Source organism: Prinia subflava, chromosome 20 (genome assembly GCF_021018805.1).
Source record: "Prinia subflava isolate CZ2003 ecotype Zambia chromosome 20, Cam_Psub_1.2, whole genome shotgun sequence".
Taxonomy (NCBI): Eukaryota; Metazoa; Chordata; class Aves; order Passeriformes; family Cisticolidae; genus Prinia; species Prinia subflava.
In genome coordinates this window covers 150,262-172,952 of record NC_086266.1, presented here as the reverse complement: position 1 = coordinate 172,952, position 22,691 = coordinate 150,262, and the positions used below count along the sequence as shown (strand labels likewise).

The following is a 22,691-nucleotide window of genomic DNA, read 5'->3' as shown; positions in this document are numbered from 1 at the left end:
AAAACATCAGAGAGATGAAGGTGACCCTGCCCCTGTACATCTATCTGTAGAAGGGCTGCAGAAGCCACAGGGGTTTTCCTGCTGAGTTCCAAAAGCCCAGCCAGGCTCACAAATATCCAGCCACTGCAGAACACACACAAAAACGTGCTTCTGGTTCCAGATTTTGCTATACACTTCTATAAATCAGGCTGGAGTGATTGAGGGTTTTCTTCTCCCTCCCCTCATTTGAGTCACTTGGCTATAGTACTGAAACACATGGAAATATGCGATTTTTAATCTGCAGAGTGACTCCCACGTTACCTGGTTAAGAATGCTATAGCACTGCAGGAGATTATCATCATTCCTATCTTTCAACGAGGAGTAAATGTTACAGTCAGGAAATTTATAGCACTGTAAAATCCTAAAAGCATGGAAAAAGAACTCTTTTTTTTGGTGGTGTGTGCATGAAAACAAGATGACAATGCGACAGTTACCTACAGCTCACCACTAATGAAAATGTAATAAAGTGCCTATCTAAACTACAGGATAATGAAGTATCAAATTAAAATGAGAAGGCTATAGCATTAAATGAATGCCTTTTGTGATGTCTCTGGTGAAGCACAGCTGTTTTTCAGGTGTTTTATCAGAGGAGGTCATTTAAAATGTGCTGTGGTTGGTCCCTCACTTAGAGTTAGTCCTGTTCACCTTTGGTGGGATATTAGACCACCAGTTCCAAGTCCCCAGGTATGATTTCTGGAAGGGGCAGACATCCTGCACATTGTAGTAACACATAATTTTCTGCAAAGAAAGATCTGTAGTCATCATATAATGTGTTCCAGTAGGGCACTATCAGTTAGACATTCTGGCTCACTTAATTCAGCCCTGGTTTTGTTCAAAAGATGGAAACTAAAATAAATGAGTTGACTTGACAGAGAAGCTGAGACCACTAGAAATACCACTAAGGGTACTCTTAACTGAATGGAGAGACACTGAACCAGCCCAGGTAAATCTCCTCCAGATGACAAATCAGCAATGCATGTAAGAGAATTAAAAGCTTTTCATTCCTCTTTCTTTCGGGAAATGCTACAGTCCTGTTGTTAGACAACTTCAGTGGACAGGAAAAATCATAGCCTTCTTCAAGTTTAGAGAAAGAAGATCATATTAAAAGTTTTCAGTGAATTCCTAGAATCCCTGGTCGTGCACAAGATTCAGGACACAAGGGCTCCTCACAGCCCACTTAGCCTGGCGTACCACAGCTTCCTGAAGAATTTTGATTTAGTTTACAAATTATCAAGGAGAATTCTCTGAGCCAAAATCCAGAACAGAGAGAATGTGAAATAGCTCTGCTCTATTAAAGTCCTTTAGTTGAAGCTTTTAAAATGCCTCACAGAGTCACCTGCCCAAAGTCCAGACTTAGGAAAATGTGGTGGAATGAACTACTGGGGTAGAATTATGATCCTGAGGAAGTTGTAAGGACAGATAAGCAGAGGGAGCAAGACTCACGTGTGGTGATTGACAGAGATTTTAACAGCTTGAATCTTGATACGAGCGCCTCAGCTAAACGCTTGTCACTCATGATGCTTCAAAGGAATGACCTGTCACAAGCAGGCTAATGCCCAGAACTGGAGAGAAAGAAAGATAAAACTTACTCTTAGAGAAGTGCTCTTCGTTGTCATCCTGTTGGTATATTATCAGCTAAAACTGGAAATACGTGGGAGGTCTGAACGCTGTCTTAGCTGAAGCAGAAACCTGAGGCACTAAGGCAGAAATCCACAATCCACAGCAGGGCTCCATCAGGGTGCAACTCTCTGAGGATATTTCCCAAGCTGTCCTCCTGTGAGTTCTTCTAGTTTTACTGTGGAAAGCATTTCAAGGAGAAAACTTGCTGTTCCACACTTTGTATGTGGATTCCTGTGGCTGGAGCTCTGGACTGCATTCAGACCTTACACAGAAATGTCAAGGGAAGTCACTGCAAGGCAGGAACCCCTTTGCTTCTCCTGCCTTGTCTCCTGACCACACCAGAGAAGACTGCAATACACCAGGAGTCCATTCCCTGGCACTTACATCAACTCCTAAGTGGGCAAACTCTTTTGTGCTTGACATCAGACACAGGTTAAGTGACTGCTTTGTTTATTCTTAGATATTAAAAGTATTTTTGGACCTAAATTATTCTACAGTCCATGAATCCATTTAGCAAGCCAAAGGCAGGTCTTTCAGCAGCTTGTTACTGCAGTTTTGTAATCTTCTACACTTGCTTTCTTCATCTTGCTGTTTTACTTGGTGCCATAATTATTTTCTCATTTTTAAATTCACTATTAATTTTAATTCAGCTCAGCTACACTCATCAGTTAAGGTAATCTATCTTCACTTTTAAACTCAAACACACACACATATATACCATTCTTCCTGTTGATGTAGTGTTGGATTGGAAAGTTTTAAGCAGAGAGGAAGAAAGACCCACATACGTAATGAAACTAGAGGGCTTATAACTGCAGCTGGTTGGGGGTTTTAACTATGCTTTCCCTATCCAAAAAAAGCCAATTGGTTGGGGTGAAAGTTTTCAGACACCTACATGCTGTTTAATAAAGTTTTAATCTGAAGCTTTCTCAGGTGAAAAGTAGAGAATAGTCACTAGCTAATACAAACCAAACCTAGAGGTCAAATCTCATCTCCAACAGAGGAGGTACTGAGCATTTGATTATAAGAACAGCCCTGAGTCCACGAACGCCAGCCTCACGAGTCCCTCGCTATGAAGCTCCTCAAGTGATCTCATTTTCATTAGATAGTCTGGATTTCATTCAGCACTAGGGCAAAAACTTCAAATCTATGAATTTTTTCATGTAGCTGAAAGTTTTGTTCTGAGTTATCCATCCATTTTCTTCTATAGTTATACTTTTATGGACTAAACAAGTGGATAAAATACATTATTATTATGAGTGGTTTTATCTTCTGAGCTCTCTTGCGCAGAGATTTCAAGTGGTGCTTCAATGTATGAATAAGCCATAAAGTTTAGCAAGGAAGTTCTAACCTTGTCTACATCCTGCATGTAAAAACAAATGTTCTTGTTTAACAAACAACACGATCAATGCCAATTAACCACTTCACAAGCTGCTGAATCAGAGAATATTGTGCATAGATTGCATCAGTCCGCTGTTTACTCTTCTGCTTTGCTACTTCAGCTTCTGCCCCAAGCCACAAGAATTCTTTTATGCTTGCACAGTCCCTGTTAGACTTTCCTGTTTATAATACTGTGTGAAGAAACAAGGTATGGCCAAGGTAGACCATATTCACAGTATGTTATTATCCAATATCCTAACAGTTGCTTGTACCAGATGTTTCAGAAGATGGTAAAAGACTCTACAGGAAGCAGATGTGAAGCAATCTGCTCTGCCTACTCACAAGCAGATCTATATCCATAAGTTCATCTATATTCTCAGATCTTGAAAAAGAGGCCTATTTCCAATATCAGCGTTTATTCACATGTAGGCTCACCAGCCACATCCTATGAGTCTTTTTCTTTCTAACCTTTTCTCCCAGTTGCTTCCAGTGTCCATTCCAGGAACTCAAACACCTTTTCTACAAACATCTTACCTACAAACATCTTTTCAGATATTCAGAAGAATATGCAAGTGTTGAAAACGGTTTAAGAAGCTTTAAACTGTTCTTTTTAACTTTTCTAAAGATAAGAGATTTCCCCAAATGAAAATTAATATGTTATTTGGAAAAGCAAAGGAGAGGCAAATTGCTATGACTGTTTTCACTGTTATAGGGAATAATGTCTGTAAATTTGAACTAACAGGTCATCTGCAGGTCTCACCCTTCTGAGTGGATCAGGGAAGCTGCATGAAGGAAACATTTTCATAAATGTTACAGTTCACAGTGATTCCATATTTCCCCTTCTATGGCCTCCACTTACTGTGGACATAATTCTCTAGGAATTAGTACAGTTGGAATTCACCATTGCCTACTCTCTTTGGTAAGGGAGGGAGTACCTGGATGGCATCTGAATACTCTGAGGACTGCAGGACTCACATATTCATGTATTCAATTTTATGAACAGCTCCAGAGGATAAGACAAAATAGAATTTACTTATTATTTATAGCCTGTTCTAGGTCTTCTATATTTTCAAGTTCATCACAGGCTACCTCTTTTCCCTAACAGTATTTGGAACAGACTCAAGACTGCTTGAACATGAGTTTTGGCACAGACATTTTTGTTGGAGAGACAATTTAGATGTGTTTTGATGATATAGAAAATGCCCTTGTATTTGTCTGTCTTTGAATTATGATACAGATGTTGGTACAATAGTGTCCCCAAGCATTAAAATGATTGCCCACTTACACAGACTCACAAACACAGAAAAAGAAATATACAGCAGTCAGCTTTTTCTAGCCCCTAAATCCATCTCTCCATTGCAGATTTACATTTATTTGTAGAGACCCTCAGAACTGGCCAAGAAGGGAGGAGTGAGCAGAGACTGCATTATGAACACTGAGAAAAATGTCAGCATTTCAACCTTAGACCGTATTCTGTTGTCATGACAACATGATGTAAAGTGTTTTCTTAAAGAGAAAGATTGCAATGTAAATGAAAAAGAAAAACCGAGTTTATCGAGCAAATTCAGATGGTGTTTTTATGAGGTTGTGACATGGATTACAATACGTCATCTATTATCGTGAAGAGACTTTTTAAAAATCCCACACAAATGCTCACTTCACAGAAATGGTGTTTGTATAAAAACCCCATTTCTCATTACAAATGAAGTTTACAAACTAGACTTATAAAATATTCAAAATAATTTCATATATTTTCTACCAGCTGTTCAGAAAACGTGATGGTTTACACACTCACTTTCCATGTAAGATGCTTCTTTAAAGCAGCTTGATTTTTTATGCAATACCAAAGATCTATTAAGTGCTGTAGAAACCCTTAATGTGCCACTGGCCTCCAACCCTGTAATTGCAGTGGTCAAAAGGTAAAAAAGGGGAATATTATTATCCCATTTCAAAGCAGGAGCAGAGACACAGGGCATGTGAAGCCAGAGGCCCAAAAATCAGATGAAAAGCTTCCAACCGTGTTGGGAATTACATCAAGATTGCTGCAGCCTGGCTGTGCAGTTTACAATGTCATTCTCATCTGTTCACACAAAGAGAAATTGGTGACTATTTTCCTTCAAACATTTACTGAAGTTTGCAGTTATTAAAGCTTTCATCACTTATCTAAAATCTTAAAATTTTTGTCTCTGTTTGGAAGTGTGACTCACGTGTGCCCCAGGGCAGGCACGGAACAGAGCAGGGCGACAGAAACGCCAAGGCGGCGCTGGTGGCCCTTGCTCGCTGGCCATTAAAATGAGCAGATTGCACCTCCCACAGCACCAAAAGACAATGTATAGTTATGCCTATCTAAGTGACCTTGTATCACTTAGATGGAGCTGGAGAATTTCTCCCTGCGCCCCTCACCTCCAAAAAACCCCAACGAAAATCTCAGCAAATGTCTCAAACTGGTTTTCTTTTCCTCGTTGCCAGTGCAGTCTGCTGAAAAAAAAATTAATAATTAATGAATTAGGAAATTTGAACTTGAGATTTTTCTCAACAGCTCTCAAACAGAATGGTTCTTCAAGAATAAATAGAGAAATATGCCCCTGGCTTGCCCCCTGATTCTGGAGAGCTGGCAGCCAAAAGTTCATCTTACCTAGAGCTGACCTCTTGAAGTACGTACACTGGCATTTGGTATTTCAGTGATTTATGGTAGTTTCTGTGAGTCAGAGGGTCCCAGAAGGCTGGGAAACACCTGAGTGTGGATGAGGAGATGCCATTTGCCCCTTGGATAGCACAAGAGTAAAGCAGGTTTTGGCCTGCAGTCTTACACTGTTACACACTTCCCAGTGGGATTTTGTTAAAAGGAAACATGGAGAAGCAGGGAGTTTTGAGACTCCTGCAGTGTGACAGGGGCCAAGGGGTGGGACACACTGAGCACTGACTTAGGCAATGACTTTACACAGATTGAAGGGGTCAATCAGATTTACACCTACAGGGCCAAGTCTCAATGTGTTAAATAAGCTGCAGAATTTAGATCCAAAGTCTCCTAGGAAAGGAGGGCTGAATTCAGCTCTGTTAAAAATGGTTGGTAAGAGTGATTTACTGGAAAAGTCCATTCTAAGAGATACTACAGCAATTCTGGTATAAAAGATTGCTTGTCTTGTTAAAAGCTTACAAGCTATTTGTCATCTCAGTGCCCTGTTCCCTACAGTGTCGGGTTCTGGAAAGTTGTGAACTCCCAGGTAATGAAAAAACTCAGTGTGTGCTAAGAAAAGTATCTTGTATGCAGAATTATGGCTTTGCATCTGATTCTAGAAGGTGATAATTATGGTCTCCTTGTCTCCTTCAAAAATATGTCTGTGAGTTCTCTGTTATGTGACATACGAATAAAATGGGATATTGAGACTCCTACCTTTCCCTTTTCAGTGAAGGGAACTGCCAGTGAAGCACACTGGGATTGCTGCCCACCCTGAAAAATGACAGAATGAGCTTGGAAAAGCTCCCTAGATGTTCACCAAAGGGAATTTACATCCGAGCTGCCTGTATGTCAGAAGTGGCTGATTCTAGACCTCTCAGGCTGGAAACCTTCCTGGGTGATACCCTCACCGAAGGTCTGGAGTAACACTGCATTAGTTCTGGCACTGCTAAGACTTCTCTAGTCGTTTTTAGCAGGAAGCCTGCTGGTGAGCATGACCTCTGTACAACAGCAAAGAAAATCACAGGTCATTTCTTAATCTTCTTCTGTCCACCAGTATGACCTTAACCCAGTTTTGATTTTGTCCTCCAATTCTCCTCCTGAGTAAAAAGGGACGGATTCACTTTCTTCTACCCTTTGACTACCTTATGCTAGGAGGATTATAAACTCCATTATGTGGAAATGTTGCTTCACCCATGTTTGCAGTAGCCCACAGGGACTTGGAGGCAGGTAGAGTCTTTATAGGATTGCTATAATATAGCAATAATCATGTGTCTCCCCACACACTACTGAGACTAAAAACATGATTCTAAGAAAGCCCAGGAAATTCTTATTCAATGATACATTACTTGCACAAGTTTGGAATCCAGTATCTGATGTTTGAAAAGCAAGTTTTCACGCTACTTCCTCTTTAGAGGATTTGAGAGGGAATATAATTCAGGAATCATTGCTGGGGCCTACCCATGGTTTTTGACCTAGAAACAAGATTGCAGAATAAGAACCTGCTCCTCCATCTGGTATATACACTAATAATCCTCCCCACAAGAGCAATTCAGTTAACTGAACTGAATCCATAACATTATTGTCATGGTGGGCCTCTATAGGTGGTCCTCTACATCACATCAAACTCAGCCTGGCTTTCAGATGCAAGTGTGAGGTTAGATGAAGCTGGCAGGTAGAAAAACACATCTTTGTATTCTTAAATTCAGCCAATTTGATCAGGACTTGCTGAGAAACAACCCCATGACACTGTTTTAGAAAGGAAAAGAGATAGAACACACAGATTCACTATCCTATTTACTAGAGGTTTGAACTTTTAAATATAACTGTGAGAAAAATAAGAGAGAACACAAAATAGACTCAAAATTATTATCCTATCTCTGTGTCCACACCTGTGGCTTTGTTGACACAAGGCTACATTACAAGAGATTATCGAAGTGGGAGCTAACCTTCCTATCTTTGTTGCATCAAGTGAATGTCAAAATCATCATCACAAGCACAGCAGATCCTATTTGCTCTGTTAACTGCATCAGTAACATCTTTTCAATATATGTCTCTGAAATACACTTTGTAAGAAGGAAGATTGCTCATTGGAACAGCAAGGAAAGAAGGACAGAGATACTTTCCTAGAAACAGAGAACTTGAGTGATGCCATTGCGATCAATGGAAATTCAGAGAAAAGCCTGAATAAGAAGTGTGTGATTTGACCCTAAATCAGTTTACACAATTTTCAACAAATTGAGGTTTTACAATCTGGTGGAAGCTCTAATTATGTTGTCATAAAAATCTCAGCACTGTTGAAATCTTATTTCTGAAGCTCTCCAACAGGCATCTGTAAAGGATTTTCTTTCCTATTTTGTTTTGATAATGGACAATATACGAGGTCTCAGAGCAGGGAGAGCAATCTGGGACATGCCCCTTCCACCTCTCTGACAAATGAAGCCAATAAGCAATGGCTGGGTTTCATTAAGTCAGATTAAGGACCAAAGTCTCAAGCTCTGACTCTTCACTTAGCCAAAGTTCCCAGAGATAAGGACAATTTAAAGTACGTGTTTCACACAGTGGTAAAAGACTCCCCTCTCCAAAGATGAAACATGGTTTTAATTGCCTTCATTCATGAGGTGCCATAAGTAAGTGTTTAAAGACAGACATCACAAACATCAGACTTCCTTGTGTACCAGAAACACAGACAGGAAGACAGTGCAGAAAATTTCAGGGAGGCAAGAAAAATTTTTCACAAGTTCAGTGAGAACAGATATTTTATAGAAATAGCTCAAGTTTAGCAAACTTCTGCCGAAGTCCTGGGGGTTTCCACGAGAAACCCACGGACGCCCTGGCAGCTCAGTTGCTGCCTTTTGGCAGAACTGCCCTTCCCAGGCTGCTGCTGGGGCCAGCCCACGGACACAGCACCTGAGCATCCCCCAGTTCCGGGCTCCAGCTGCCGTGGGTGGGCACAGCCAAGGTCACAGGGCTCTGCAAGGAGGCCCGGAGGGCAAGGCAGGGAGGCTCAGGGTCAGGACAGCTGCGTACCCCGCTTCAATTACCAACAGTGTAACAGTCATCTTTCCAATTCAAACATTTCAATGTGCTCAGCCGTCCAGTGAAATGGAAATTCTCACTTGAACAGATCTGTTCAAAGCCTGCTGGTGTAACTCAGGTCTATAATATTTTAATTATTATAAAATCTTTATTACTAGTACTTACACCTCTGCCATCAAATACACCACATTCAGAGCAACACAGCATAAATGTAAAACACATACAGGACAGGTAATGATGGATGGGTGTTGACTGGTCCCCCCAAAAGCTGGCATTATGGTTCCATCAGCAGCCAGGAAATAATTCCTTTCCAAAACGTGTGTTTCAATGAAATGATATGAGATAGATGAGATAGAAGCATTGTCTGCTATGGAGAAGGTAATCAGTATTCATAGCCAGCTGAAAGGTGTCGGCTTGGCTGACATGTTGACAGTGTGTATTTCCACACATCTTGTTTTAATTTCCAAGCACAAATCTGTAAGGTAAAATTGTACATTCCTCAGGCTGCACTATCATTCAAAACTGGCCATGTTTGGTCAGACTAAAATTCTCTTTTGCCCAACATCTCCAGATTCCAAACAAAAACCCACAGGGATTTAATGAACCAAAGCTTTTGTTTGTACATTCTTCCACAGCCGTTGTTTCCGCACCAGAGGCAGTATCCCAGGTTCCTTTGTTGCAGAACAGCCTGGGTGCAGAGTACACCTGTAATTTGGGATCCACTGCTATTGCAAACATGAACTCCTCAGACACCGTGGGAGTGGAGCCTGGCTGTTCGCCCTGCGGCTTACGGTGCACAGGCAGCACTGAGAGGTTATATAAATAAACACAACAAGCCATCCAATTCACTTTTACATTAACTATTTGCATAATATTGGCTCACACTCAGTGGGTGATGAAAGTACCAACAACAGCAGGAAGAGGAACATGGAGAAGCTGGAAGTTTGAAAGGAAAAAATCTTACATATTGCTGTAGACCAAGATCTTATTGATATCATTTGTCTATTTTTACTAATATATTTTAAGGAAAAGATTGCTGAATGTGTACCATGCAGCCAGCAAAGAAGCATGCACAGAAAGAAGAGCTTACTGAGAGGAAGAAGAGTTCACTGAGAGGAAAAATAAACAGAGGAAGAAGCAAGCAGCAAGTACTGGGGATATATTGTTATGTTATATTCTATTATTATGTGGACTGCAACAATTGAACACAAAAGAACTCCTAGAATGCCCAACTAATTTGCAGCAGTGCTCATTGTCTGCCCCGCAGTGTCTCCTCCTGGGGAAAAGATGAGTGTCACCACCACAACTTATTCCCAATTGCACACAGCACCACCAGTACTGGAGATGGGCAGTACCAAACATCCTGCCAGGCAGGATCAGGGGCTGTCCAAGAACTGCAGCCTCTCCCAGCAGGGAGAAGGGCTGGGCAAAGCCTTCCTTTGCTATGGCTAACTCCACCTCCTCCACTTTCCTCCTGAGTGACTAAGCAGCCACTCGGGCACACCACAGGCACGGACTTGTACCTGATGATGACTCTCTGGAACACACATCCCGCTCATCTTTTAAGTGCTACCATTTCACAGCGTGCCAAGATACTTTATTTTTGGTAATAGCTCTACACCTAACACAGTATGACAAGTGTACTCGCTCAGTGCCTTGATACTCTTTAAATGACATTCCTAGCAAGGAGCATCCCTTGCCAGGAACACCAGGCTCACCCCCGGGTTAGAGGCCAGGCTGGCGAGGGTGCTGTGCACAGAGTCCCACTCACTGCCCCAGCACCACGGCAGGCAGGGGCAGAAGGACACAGAGCTGCTCTGCCCCTGGCACGCACTGAGGAGTGCCAGGCCCGGCAGGTCCATGCCTTGGTCAGTGCCTCCCCCCCGCACTCCAGACCTGACTGTGGGGCCCGTGCAGACCCTCAGCACTACTTCCAGCCTCTCTCCTGCTCCCCAGCAGACTCCTCTTGCCCATGTACCTGCTAACACAGGGTTTGCCCTTTTTATTACAGTTCAGTTCAGAACAAACGTGAAACTCTCCAATATGTTTGAATTGCACTCAGCATTTTTTTCATGTGGCAAGACAGCTGCTCCCTGGCAGCCTCCTTATCTACAGCAGAGATCAATGCAATATTCTACTTCCCTGTGATAAGCTGCATCTTCAGGCCATAACAAAACCCACTTTATAAGGGATTTTTCAATGTTGTCTATATAGCTAACAGATAAATTAAAATTAAAGAAATTTAGAAAATTAAAGTAACATTTATACTTTAATAACAATAAATCTAATATTATATAAACATATAATGCCTTCATGGATTTCATATCATTTATGGATTGCTCTTTGAGCTTTTTTTACTTTGGAAGTGAAAACATGCTTAGCTTTGTCTTGTGTTTACTTAACGTATAGCTACACCCTTTACTCTGGGTAGAGAGAATCATCGAACTTATGAAACACAAATCTTAGCACCTTTGGGAAATAGTATGAAAAATTAACCCCCCACCTGTGTAATTTCTCTACAGGAAAATACACTGAGGTGATCTCAGATCAGGTTTCAACAGTTAACATACATTCTTCAGCATTAAGGAGTGGATGTTCTCAAAAGCTGGAAATGATACATTGCCTTTCCTCCTTTTTTATGGAAACGTCTCTACTTCAAATGTTACACTGATCTTTTAATTTTTTTTTTTTCCCTATGAAAATTTCAGTAGAAAACTTCACATGCACAGGTGGAGTCAGAGAAGTTAGGGGAACGAGCTGGCCAAGTGTCCCAAATCTGTTAATTGTGGAAGATTCTGATGCTGGCGGATCTGGACAGAAACTCAGTTTCCCACACTAGGAGAGTAAGGACATGGAAGGTTTAAGTCAGGGAAGACTTTGCAGCCCCTCTGTAACAGGCAGGGTCAGCACAGCCTGCCAGCAGTAGCAGTGGGATGAAACAGCTTTTCCCACTAAATAAACATCCTCAAACTACTCAGAGATGAGAACCACACCAGTTAAATAAGCTAAGGCTTATTCATACATCTATAGTGCAAGGCAGCTTGGAAAACATTTTGCTTTTGTCTGGTAATTAAGGAAGCAGTTTGTGTGACTCCAGTGGATTATCAGGGAATATAAGTCCAGCCCTTACAAATGTCAACATTGTTCTACCACCCCCCACGTTTTAACAAAGCCATAGTGTAAAAAGGACTAATTAGTATGTTATGAAAAGGCAGACATCCAAAGATGATATGTGAGGCATTTCTGTACCAGAACCTGTAATTAATTACTTTGTGCTGAAGTTTGGATAGGTGTATTGAAAAAAAAAAGATTAAGCTGCCTGCTTGCAAATCTTGTAGGGGTCATTATTAATATTGTTTCTGTTATTTTGACTGGCATTTCTCTTTCTCTTAAGTGCATTGTAATTTTGCTCTTAGGAAAAAGGAACTATATGGAATGTATTCGTTAAAATTTTCAAAGTATTTTTAATTCTTTCCCCTTCACAACACATCTCTTGCTCTATAAGCCTTTTTATAACACAAAAATGAAAAACAGTGAAGATATAAGAGTATTCATAATCCAACACAACACTTAGGTAATATGTTTAATTAATGTGAACAAATTCATCATTTTATTCTGGTTATCAAGATGGTTTAAGTAACAGGATTTTCACCAAGCATGAAATTCATGCCACGGCCTACAGAGCTCTGTTAGAAACTTTGGATGCTTTTTTGTACTACCAGCTACTCTGCAAGTTTATTTCCAAGCATGTGTGCTGGTTTATACATACACTTGATGATGAAGTTGTAAGTGGTATCTCAAGAGCATTTACATACTGCTCAAACTAATTGTTTGGACAGAAATGACAAATTGTGCTCTAAAAAGGAAAATAGAGCACTGCCAGAGTTTCTGAGAAGAAAGTACAGTTAAATTGACCAATTTCCTATCTCATCCTGTCCCAGTAACCAGTCCCAGTCTTCTGAAATATTAATAAAATAATCATTATTGCCATTTATGGTCAAAATAAAATGCTGTTAATGACATACTATTTTATAGCAGTTGCTAGTATTTTCCACAGCTGACACAGGTGCATGATGGATGCAGGGACTGCCCGGGAATCCCACCCTGTATCCCATATTCTCAGAGAAAATGTCTGCCTGCATATGAGTCAAAACACACAGGTGACTCCTCCTGCACAGGGTAGGCTGAGAAGAGGGAACATTTCTTGTTTAAACAGACAAGCCACAGAGCAACACCATCATCTTCTCTCTTACTTCTCTCACAGAATGAAGACACAGACGAGTGGATTTTCTCCAGGGTAATCTCCACAGCCTGGCTTTGCAGATAGAGATTTCTAAGAGTAATGTACCCCTCACCCACGTGAGTGATTTCAGCAAGACTCGGTAACTTCATCATCGCCTCACAACTCAGTAGGACACAGCAAGTAACAGAGCTCATCAGTTTTCAATATCATGCAGGTTCATTCCAACATCCCTTCCTAATTGTTAATGCATCCTGCCCTTGAGCATAGCTATTTGCTATTGCAGGTAAGGCTGCACAAGCATACGGAGAGTGGAGGCCCAGTGAGCTGGAACATCCTGTTTCAACTGATATTCTGCAGAACTGTTTGGCTCTAGGAGCTCAGCAATATATTTTGATAGGCTTGACTATGCAGCTATAGATCTAGTTTGGTTCCCACTTGGATATTGTTCATGCATCAGTTATCACACAAAATTAGTGATAAGCGATATTAAGCAGAGCACTCTGTATCACAGCTCTGCCCAAGAGGGCTGATAACAGATCCCAGTCTCTTTATGCTTTTGCCTTTACAGGAACCTGAGTGACTGTTTCCCTGGGAAGCAGAAGGCAAGAAATATTCTCAGCTTTATGTTAATGCAATGTCTGTCACATCCCTCTTGCATCTTTACCAGCAGCTTTCAAAGTCTTGGTGGAAATCCTAAAATGGAATACCTTTTTGCTAGTGCTTTTCCAATAAGGATGCTATGATTCAGAAATAACTAGTAAGGATATTTTAGCAGCTTGCTATGGACAAAAAATGCATGATTTTCAAAACATGACTCCTGATAGCAATTAGCATGTATTTATATATGTAACTTCATTCTTACCTGGTTATTGCAGTATACAGAAGCTTTCAGCTTGATGTGTTACAAATCCACAGAATTCTTAATTTAATGCATGTTCAGCCCAGTAAGAACAGTAAAGAATCACATACAGCTATCCCATTTTATATAGCACATTTATAGCTCACTCTCAGAAGCCTAAATCCTGGCTTTTCTTACCTTGTTCCATTCTATTAGAAGCAGATTTTCCTAGAAAAGACTTACTAATCTATCTCCCATATTGTTTGAGTATGCTGCTTGCAGGTTTGGAGTTATTTCTGCCTTCAAATTTTATTCTTTGGCCTGATATCTTCCTTAAAATATTCAGAGGTTATACATGTCCCCACACTGTCCACCCTATGAACATTAGCACACAAGCCCTTTTCCTTCCTTCCAGATTATTCAAGATCACATTAGTAAAACTCTGAATTGAAACAGCACATGCAGGGAACTGTAGTAAGACATGGATCCCTTGCCCCTTGGCCAATAAAAGTACACAAAGTGATTCCAAATTTCCCCAAGTGCCGCAGCAGATGACAAAGGCTTTCATGTTCTTCCACCTTGCACACTTGTCTTTGACACTCTTGTATATTTTGACTCTAGACCAAATATTCCAAACCTCCGTGTATTATTTGCTCTCATTCTTTAGTATTTTACTATTCAGTTCTGGATTTACTGGGGCCAAACCCTTTTATTTGGAAGGATTTGCTTTCAGCTCTAAAAGTATTGGGTGTTTCAGAGGGGAAAAATCAAATGCAAGTTCAGACAAGAGACTGAAGGTAAGGAACCAAAGATAAGGAACCACAGGAGAACAACACATTGTATCACTCTGGCATAGACATATTTTATAAAATCAAAGAGGGTATCTGATTAAGATCAATCAGGTAAGAGAATCTTTGTGTTACTTACCCCTGGACTCACGGCATGATCTGGTAAACCATTTGTTACAGTGCCAAAGGAGCCCCTTTTTCCAAATCCTTACCCTTAACGAAACAATAATATCAAATTGATGCATTTCCAGGTGTTGCTTTACATTGGAGCACATCTGCCATGTTGCAAATGAACACAGAACCCCAGTCATTTTTTTGTGCACCTCCCTCTATCCAGCAAATTACAAAGTGCTGAATTAATTTGAGACGTAGAACAACAGTCTCAGTAGATGCAGGTATGTTGACTTAACATAAACAAATATCTAGCTCCTGCTAAGTAATGAAAACCATCTAAATCATTGAAATATACTCTCTAACTCTCATAAAAACATTTGGAGTCATCTGACTGATGAAATATCCTAATTAGGCTTGATTGTACTATTTAATCTTAAAAATTGTCTGGAAACCCTGGAGGATATTTTTTTTGCATCAAGGGAACAGTAGACTCACATGAATGCCAGACTCCTGTGTGATTGGTTGTCCTGTCCCAGAGCCTCAGGAGTCCACATCAGCACCACTGCACAATTTTCAATGCCTGTACAAGGAAAAATGGACAAAACATTCACATGTTGGATTAGCCTACTTCAACTCTCGTTTTACATGCCGCAGCAGTCTCCTCAGCATTCCAGACAAGGCAGTGTGCGAGGTGGGCCATTAGAACAATGTGCTTAGTTAAGAACTAGGAGTATAAAATGAACCAGAGGTATAAAATGAATCAGATCTGCCAGAATGGCTTAATAAAATGAAACAAAGAAAAAACCCAAATACACACCACCACTTGCCACCACCACTCCCCCTAAAAAAAAAGATGAATAAAAAATTGTTGGAAGCGTCAACATTGTTTGTATAATGTTTTTAAGCTTTGGCCACCTTGTAAGCAAGAATCCTCCAATTTTCATCTGGATTAGCACTGGTTCCTACATGAGAGAGCTGCATAGTCACTTTTCTGAAACCCATGCAGGAATAATGAGCAACTCAAGAGCACCAGGCTCTGGGGGTGTGCAGTCTATTGGTCTATTGCCCCCAGAAATTCTTAAAAAGATTCTAATGGGATCCAACAAGGGCAACTTTGATTATCCCATGTGGTCTGAAAGATGCATCAACCAAACCACAGAGACCATGACTCTGAAAGGCAGCTGACAAATCTAGAAGAGAAGTAGAATTTGCTAAGATTCCCAAGGAAGATTTATCTGTCAGATTACTGACTATATTTCAGACGCTGTCATTTCTAGGAACATCAGTTGGAGATACAATTATTTATTACTACCCATACAGAGCCCCATAGACATTAGGATGTATGTGCAGACATTACAGTGAACAGCCAAAAAGAGACAGAAAGAAGGGATCTAGGAGGAGAAGGAAAGCACATTTTATGTATTTATATATAAGCCTCTGATGTTTTCTTAACAGTTAATCTGGATACATATTACCTTTGATGGTTTATTCACCATCTCAGCTCACAATTTAATTTTGCTCATGAGTGTCTATGAACTATTCTTGAGGGGTTTTTTTAATGGGAGTAATGCTATCTCGAGGCAGCTACTGACTTCATTTATAGTAATCTTGTTACAAATAGATTCTGGCCTTGTTCTTGAGGACCTTCAAGGAACCCTGCTATCCTAAATTCCCTTCTGTCAACACAGCCTCCTGCTTAGAGCCTCTCAACACCCAAGGCTTCTTTCTTTCTCAGAGAAACAATCATATACATTATTGAACATGCTGTAGGAGATATAATACATTACTTTGTTACCACACTGCTTAATGGCATTCAAACAGAATGTTATAAACACATAATAAATATCAATCTTGAAAAGATATTTAAAATTCAAAGAATACTAAATTACCCCGTGCAGGTGAACTAAAGCTATTATAAATTAATAACCATGAAGGAAGTTGAAATTCTCAAGTTCTGAACAGGTAATTTAAATGTTTGAAAACTTCTACAAAACACTGGGAGAATAGACAAAGTTTCTAAAGTCACAATTTTATCTCATCTTTGCTGAGTACTAGTGCATTGTTTTATGCCCAAAATATATCCAGAGGAGTCCAGAGAGAATTACTTTTCTGTAGCTGTAACTCTGTTTCACTATCATAGAATCATGTAACGGTTTGGGTTGGAAGGGACCAGTTTCAACCCCCTGCCATGGGCAGGGACCTTCCACAAGCCCTGTCCAGCCTGGCCTTGAACATTTCTCCAGGTATGGGGCCTCCACAGCTTCTCTGGGTGCCCTGTGCTGGGGCCTCACCAAGCTCAGAGTAAAGAATTTTGGCTAGTTTCTAGCAGAATGTCCTTGATAAGCAAGGCATTCACACTCAGATTTCAAATTATTCTAAGGATTTAGTAATATGCAATCCATTGATTTTAGCAGACGATAGGGTGCTTGCTACCAATTCTCTGCCAAACCTTATACACCCATGGGACACTGCCATACAAGGTGGATGCACATGCAGCTTTGACAGTGCAGCTGTTGCTGTATCTAAGACATTAGCACAGCAAGGACCAAAGGCAGGTACAGGACTGTAATCACCTCAGGTGGGACCCCCGAGGGGAGAAAATGTTTTCAGGTTCATATGGCATTCTTCAGCTCTCTTCTTCAGGGATACTGGTTGCAAGTACAAGAAGCTGTGTGCAAACCTTATTTCTAGCCATAACAATTAACTAAGGTAAATATATGGTCTCTTTCAACAAACCCTGCCTTGAATGTTATTTCAGCTTAAAAAACAGGATCTTTCTCTTCTTCAGTGCCATAATACTTAACACAGGAAGTTTATTAGTTTGTGTGCTGCCTAATAAACTATGCTAAACTGCCTGGATTAGAACCTTCTGGTAATATTCATGATGCCTGTTATCCTAAAGCCTGTGTGCTGAAAAGAGCAACCAAAGAATCAAACTGCTGGAAATATCTAACCAGTGCATGGGGCAGAAAACCATGGGGCAAGTAAAGGCAATCCAATCTGGCTATATTTGGGTCTGAAATTACAGTAGTTATGATCAATGGTTATGAAGTATAAATTGGATGTAGACTTCCTATGAATGAATAAAACTCTGTAGCCTTCAAATTAAGTAATAAACCCATTTCATTAGTCTTTGCTAGTCATCACCAAAAAGTAAATCTCAGTGTTCCAAAGATCTAAAGCCTGTGCATTTCCAGCGACATCAACATGCTTTAAAATATTTTTAATTGAAAGTAACCGATAGAAGGTAATGCAGCATTCATCTTGCTGTGGATGACACGAGCACAATGTTTTAACTAATGTTTTATTTAAAGACATACTTGAAAAGTCTGTGTGAGTAATTGCCAGTTTGTCAGCTGAATCACTTTATCCTTTGGAGGAGCTTTTTGTCATTATATTAGATGATTCCCAATTTCAGTGCAAGCCAATTTATAGGATAAATGTTCCTCAGTGTCATGCATTTCATTCTTGAATACTAAAATGTTATTTGGGGGCGCTTTTTTTACAAAATTGTTATCCTTCCTATCTTTACAGATCTTACTAAATTACATATGCATTAAAACCCCGTGTTTTTATGGGAAAAAGAACAAAGATCTCCCATATTTTCATACATTTAAAAAAAAAGTCTACTCATCATCTTCTCAGTATGAGAAAATATTTATGTATAGTGTAGTGAAGTTTAATCCTGCCTGAGAATTTTATTTATCTTAACGGGACTGTTTGCATGGAAGAGCTGGCAGATCTGGACCCCTTGTGCACAGAGTACAGTATTGACACATCAGATACTACACCTGCACATTGCCAAAAAGCAGGCTATATGAACAGCAGTTCTAATCATTGTAAATCAATTCAGGACTATTTTGTGTTTTTTAAATGCTTACGCTCCTTTGAAAGAGAAAGATATTCTGCTTATGTTTAAGAGACTGGCATACGTTAATCCTCAAAATGTGGCACAAAATTATACGTTTTTAAACTCTAGAATAAAATAATCTCAAGGATCTTGTTTGAGTTCTTTAGTTTAAGTGAGCAGAAATGCACATTTACTGGATCGATTAAAATTCTACAAACTGTATTCCTTGTCAAACAATTTAATCTGTTTATATCTGGCTTGTTCACCTATCTGTGTACAGAAATAAAACGTGTGTGAGACTGACTTGCATAGATATCTGTAGGAGAAACTGCATCTTGTATTTTATGTAGGAGGGAAGCAGTTGGGAGATGAGCAAGAAATATATGAATCATCTTACGACTACAATCTATATCCAACATCCTCCTCACAGGAAATAAAGTTACCTGACAATTTAGCCAGTAGCGTGGGTTTCTGAGAACTTTGCATAAAGTTTGTTTGAAGAATCCTCATATTTTTAAATCTCTGTAAGAACATTCCTACTAAATATATCCAAAGCATTTGATCTGAACAAAATTAAAACTGGAGAATTAAAGAAATTACCAGAAAAGCCACATCTTTGCAATGAAAGCATTATCTTGCAAATCAGAGCTATACTTTGAAATAAAATTTCAGCAGTGTTACCGTCTGGGTCTGATTAATTTGGTCACTGTTTCTATAATCTGCACAAATGATTTCACACACATCACCCCTTACCTTGCCTTCCTGCTTATAATTTCACATGGCTTTGATTTTAAAGTCGCTAAGTAAAAGCTTCTTTCCCACGCTCTTTGGGTGGCACCCATGGAACTGAGAACGAGCAGCTTTTCCCACCCTCACGTTTTCAAAGGACCAGGGAACCATAGCAGATCTTTTGGCAGAAGCTTTGCTTCGACTCTCCCACCTGGGCTTTGATCTCCCCTTGGCTGTCACGAGCAGCTTCCCAAGGCTCCTTGCCCACTGAGAACCAGGGCAGTGCTGCTCCCCTGGAGGTCTGAGCTCTCCCAGCTCAATCTCTCAGACTGTGCCTGAGCTTCTCCTTTTGTACACAGCCAGGAGCGAGGGTGGCTCAGGCAGGATCCCTTCCAGGGTCAAGGGCAAGACTTTGATAGGAAGGATTTCCATTCTTGCAAATTACTATTGTTTTCTACACTGCATAACTACTTTAACTACATTTTTGTTTTTGCTACCGCAGTTTTACGCAGTCTTTGATACAAGCAGGACAGACAAACTGAAGGAACGCCTGCACAAGCAATCCCGTTTCTGTAGCAAAATGAACCTGCAGATTGGCTCTGGAGGCTAAGAATGGAATATCTTTCCCATGCCAATCTCTCTGACACAGCTTGTGATAGATTCTGGCCAATGATTTTGGATGTTTCCTTATTATCAAGGAATTAATTTCCCATGACTCCGTGCTTACATTAGACACAGAAGTACTATATCTATATTTAGGGAAGTTTAATTTTTCAACCTAAAAAGAGACCAAACCCTGTTTACAAATGTGCTAAAATCTTCTTTCAAAGGGTGTTATGCGCTTTTGAAAACAGGACTCTTCACTTAGAAATTTATTTGTATTTAAAAGAAAACAAAGACTGTAAAATTTTTATTTGATGGCCCAGAATTCTGATATTCTCAGAAAAAGAGATCAAAGGCAGGAATTGAAGGAGTCCCTGGTTCTCTCTCTTTAGGAAGACAAGCAGGAAGAGAAAAGTAAAAGCAGCAGAGCAGCACCACTCTCACTCAAATTGAAGGCTTTAAAGAAGTAAATGGGGAAATAGTGTTAAAAAGCATTATTCTGCCTTTTTAAAGCCCTACTTCCAACTATTGCATTTAATAAATTCTTCAACAAATAGATCTTAGTTTTTAAAAAAATCCTCTTGAATCAAGATCTGTAACCCTGAAGAGAAACTAAACCTTCTGCTCAAATGCATTTCTGATCATGGTCAAATGCTCTCTTCTTTCTTGGGTTAAGAGCAGGCATACTAACAAACTTTTTCAGTCATTCCTCTGAATTTCTGTTTGTCAGCTCAGTTCTAGACTTATGCTGACAACAGCAATATTGTTAGATTTCTACCTAGTGTAGGTTCCAGCTGTAAACATCAAACGAATATTGATTTTCTTTTTACAACTGAGAAAGCTTTAACAGACACAGCAGTAGTAATTCCTGGTAGATAAACCCGAGTTTGGGACCAAAAGTGCTGTTGTGTTATCACTGTCAGTGCTGCTGGGAATGAGAATTGGAGAAGAGCTGAATAGACAAGTGATTCACAGTATTCTTTCATGTGCATACATGGATTGAAATAATTTGGGTGGCAACTAAAGCGAAATCTTTTTCAGAGAGCTCCCACATCTCCAAAACTCACCAAAATGACGCCTGGCAGGCAGATTATCTAGTAGGAGCAAATGAGAACTGGAAGTAGGTTGCAGACCAGATGAATGCATTTTCACTGACTGATCATCTCAAAGCAAATTAAATTGCTCAAAACAGACTCTGAAATTCTGGTCATACCAGTACTTCATTTTAAAAAAGTTTTTATTATTTGTGGTTTGTTAAAGAAAGTCTGATTTCCCACATAACCTTATCTTTGTTTTGTATCTAAAGAAATTCCCCAAATACTTTGTTTTTCACGAGAAATTAAAAACCAAGTCCTTAAGGATGTTCTCAATTACTAATCACATTTTCTCAGTGTTTTTTCCTTAGTGAGGAAAACCAATGAAAGTTAAAGGTAGCACATCTGAATGGTCTACTGCAGGTGCATAATGAATTTCACACAATACTCCACAAGTATCACCTGATTATTCATGACAGTCATGAATCTACCCACTGCTAGGACTAAGGCACCTGTCTTCTGCAGGATTGCTAAGAGCAAAGTTAAGATTTTTCTCCCAAGCCCAATTCATACAACTTTGTATTCCAAAGCCTCCCTTTAGGCTTTCTCAAGGCTTTCTTACTCATCCTTTCCAACACAGCTCATGTTACTTGATGCAAAACTCTACAACTGAGGTCACCCTCAGATCACAGGGGAATCAACCTCTTCTCTGATGAACAGTTCTGCTACTTAACCAAAGAAGGCACAGGTAATGAGGGAGGTGCTTCATTTACCTAAAGTGTTGTCCAGTTAATCAGGACTCACGGGGTCTGCTTCTAACTCAACTGCTGACTATGAAGATAATTTTGAACAAGTTTAAAATTAGTCATCTTTCAACAGGTGTTGGAAGGCTTTGTTAATTTGAACACATAAAATTCACCTACAATCCAGCAGAACATTTTTCTATAGCCTTTTAAATGTTGTAATTCCAATAAACTTAAAATAATAGATTGAAAACTAATGTACTTAATTTTATTTTCAATAAAGGACAAGTCAATTTTCTAGAGATGAAAAGACATTACATAAATTGAGCTGAAAAACACTAATTTTAGCAGATAAGAGGTTCATCAAGTTTAATTTCTTGATTGGTCCTGGTTGACAACCCTGCCAAGCAGGACACTTCTCTGACCTCTTTAGGATATTGCGCTGAATATTCTAAAAATCAAATCAAAGAAACCCCCAGCTAGAAGCACTCCAAAACTTTTATTTCCTCCCAGCCACAGACATGGTTGAATGGAACTGCAGGAAGATTTATGCAAATGTTTCAGGCAGTACAACTCCACTGTGTACCAGGCCTCCACAGGCTCTCTATGCAACTCCCTGGGGACGTGTGCTCCTTTGTACCATCTGGTCCAGGCTCCAGAGAGGAGCTAAACAAGAACTCCTCAGTTCTGAGACTTACCCAGCTCCTGTAGGGAGCACATAACAAGAAAAATCAGAAAGCTTGTGCTGAGATTACAGGGGGGAAAAAACCAGAGGGGGGTGGGGGAATAAGGGTACACATGCTTGAAAGTATCGTAGCTTTACTGATTTAAAAAGGAATCATAATTGTTGTTAATGACTTGATGTGACATGCTGGAACAAAATACGTGAATTATCCCCTGATGTCACATAACCAAATTGCCATTTAGTCACACAAGCAGCCTTGTTTTTAGAGCAACTGTGGAATTTCCTTCCTCACTCGTATCAGTTGCATTTAAA

General features: G+C 39.9%; 1 protein-coding gene across 11 annotated transcripts in view; it reads right to left on the bottom strand.

Moving 5' to 3' along the window:
• Window positions 1-22,691, bottom strand: part of GRIA3 (glutamate ionotropic receptor AMPA type subunit 3) — a 218,557-nt gene that overhangs the window by 181,226 nt on the left and 14,640 nt on the right. For 8 of the 11 annotated variants that reach the window (XR_010082745.1, XM_063416494.1, XM_063416495.1 and 5 more), the window contains 2 exons: window positions 15,231-15,315; window positions 14,761-14,834 (listed from right to left, as the gene is read on the bottom strand). Coding sequence is in view for 7 of the 11 variants with exons in the window: in XM_063416494.1 (XP_063272564.1) it covers window positions 14,761-14,834; window positions 15,231-15,289 (133 nt within the window). In the remaining 4 variants the exon portion in view is untranslated. Of the gene's footprint in view, window positions 1-14,760; window positions 14,835-15,230; window positions 15,316-22,691 lie in introns of those variants that run through there. The other 3 variants (XM_063416499.1, XM_063416501.1, XM_063416500.1) reach the window with 2 other exon arrangements.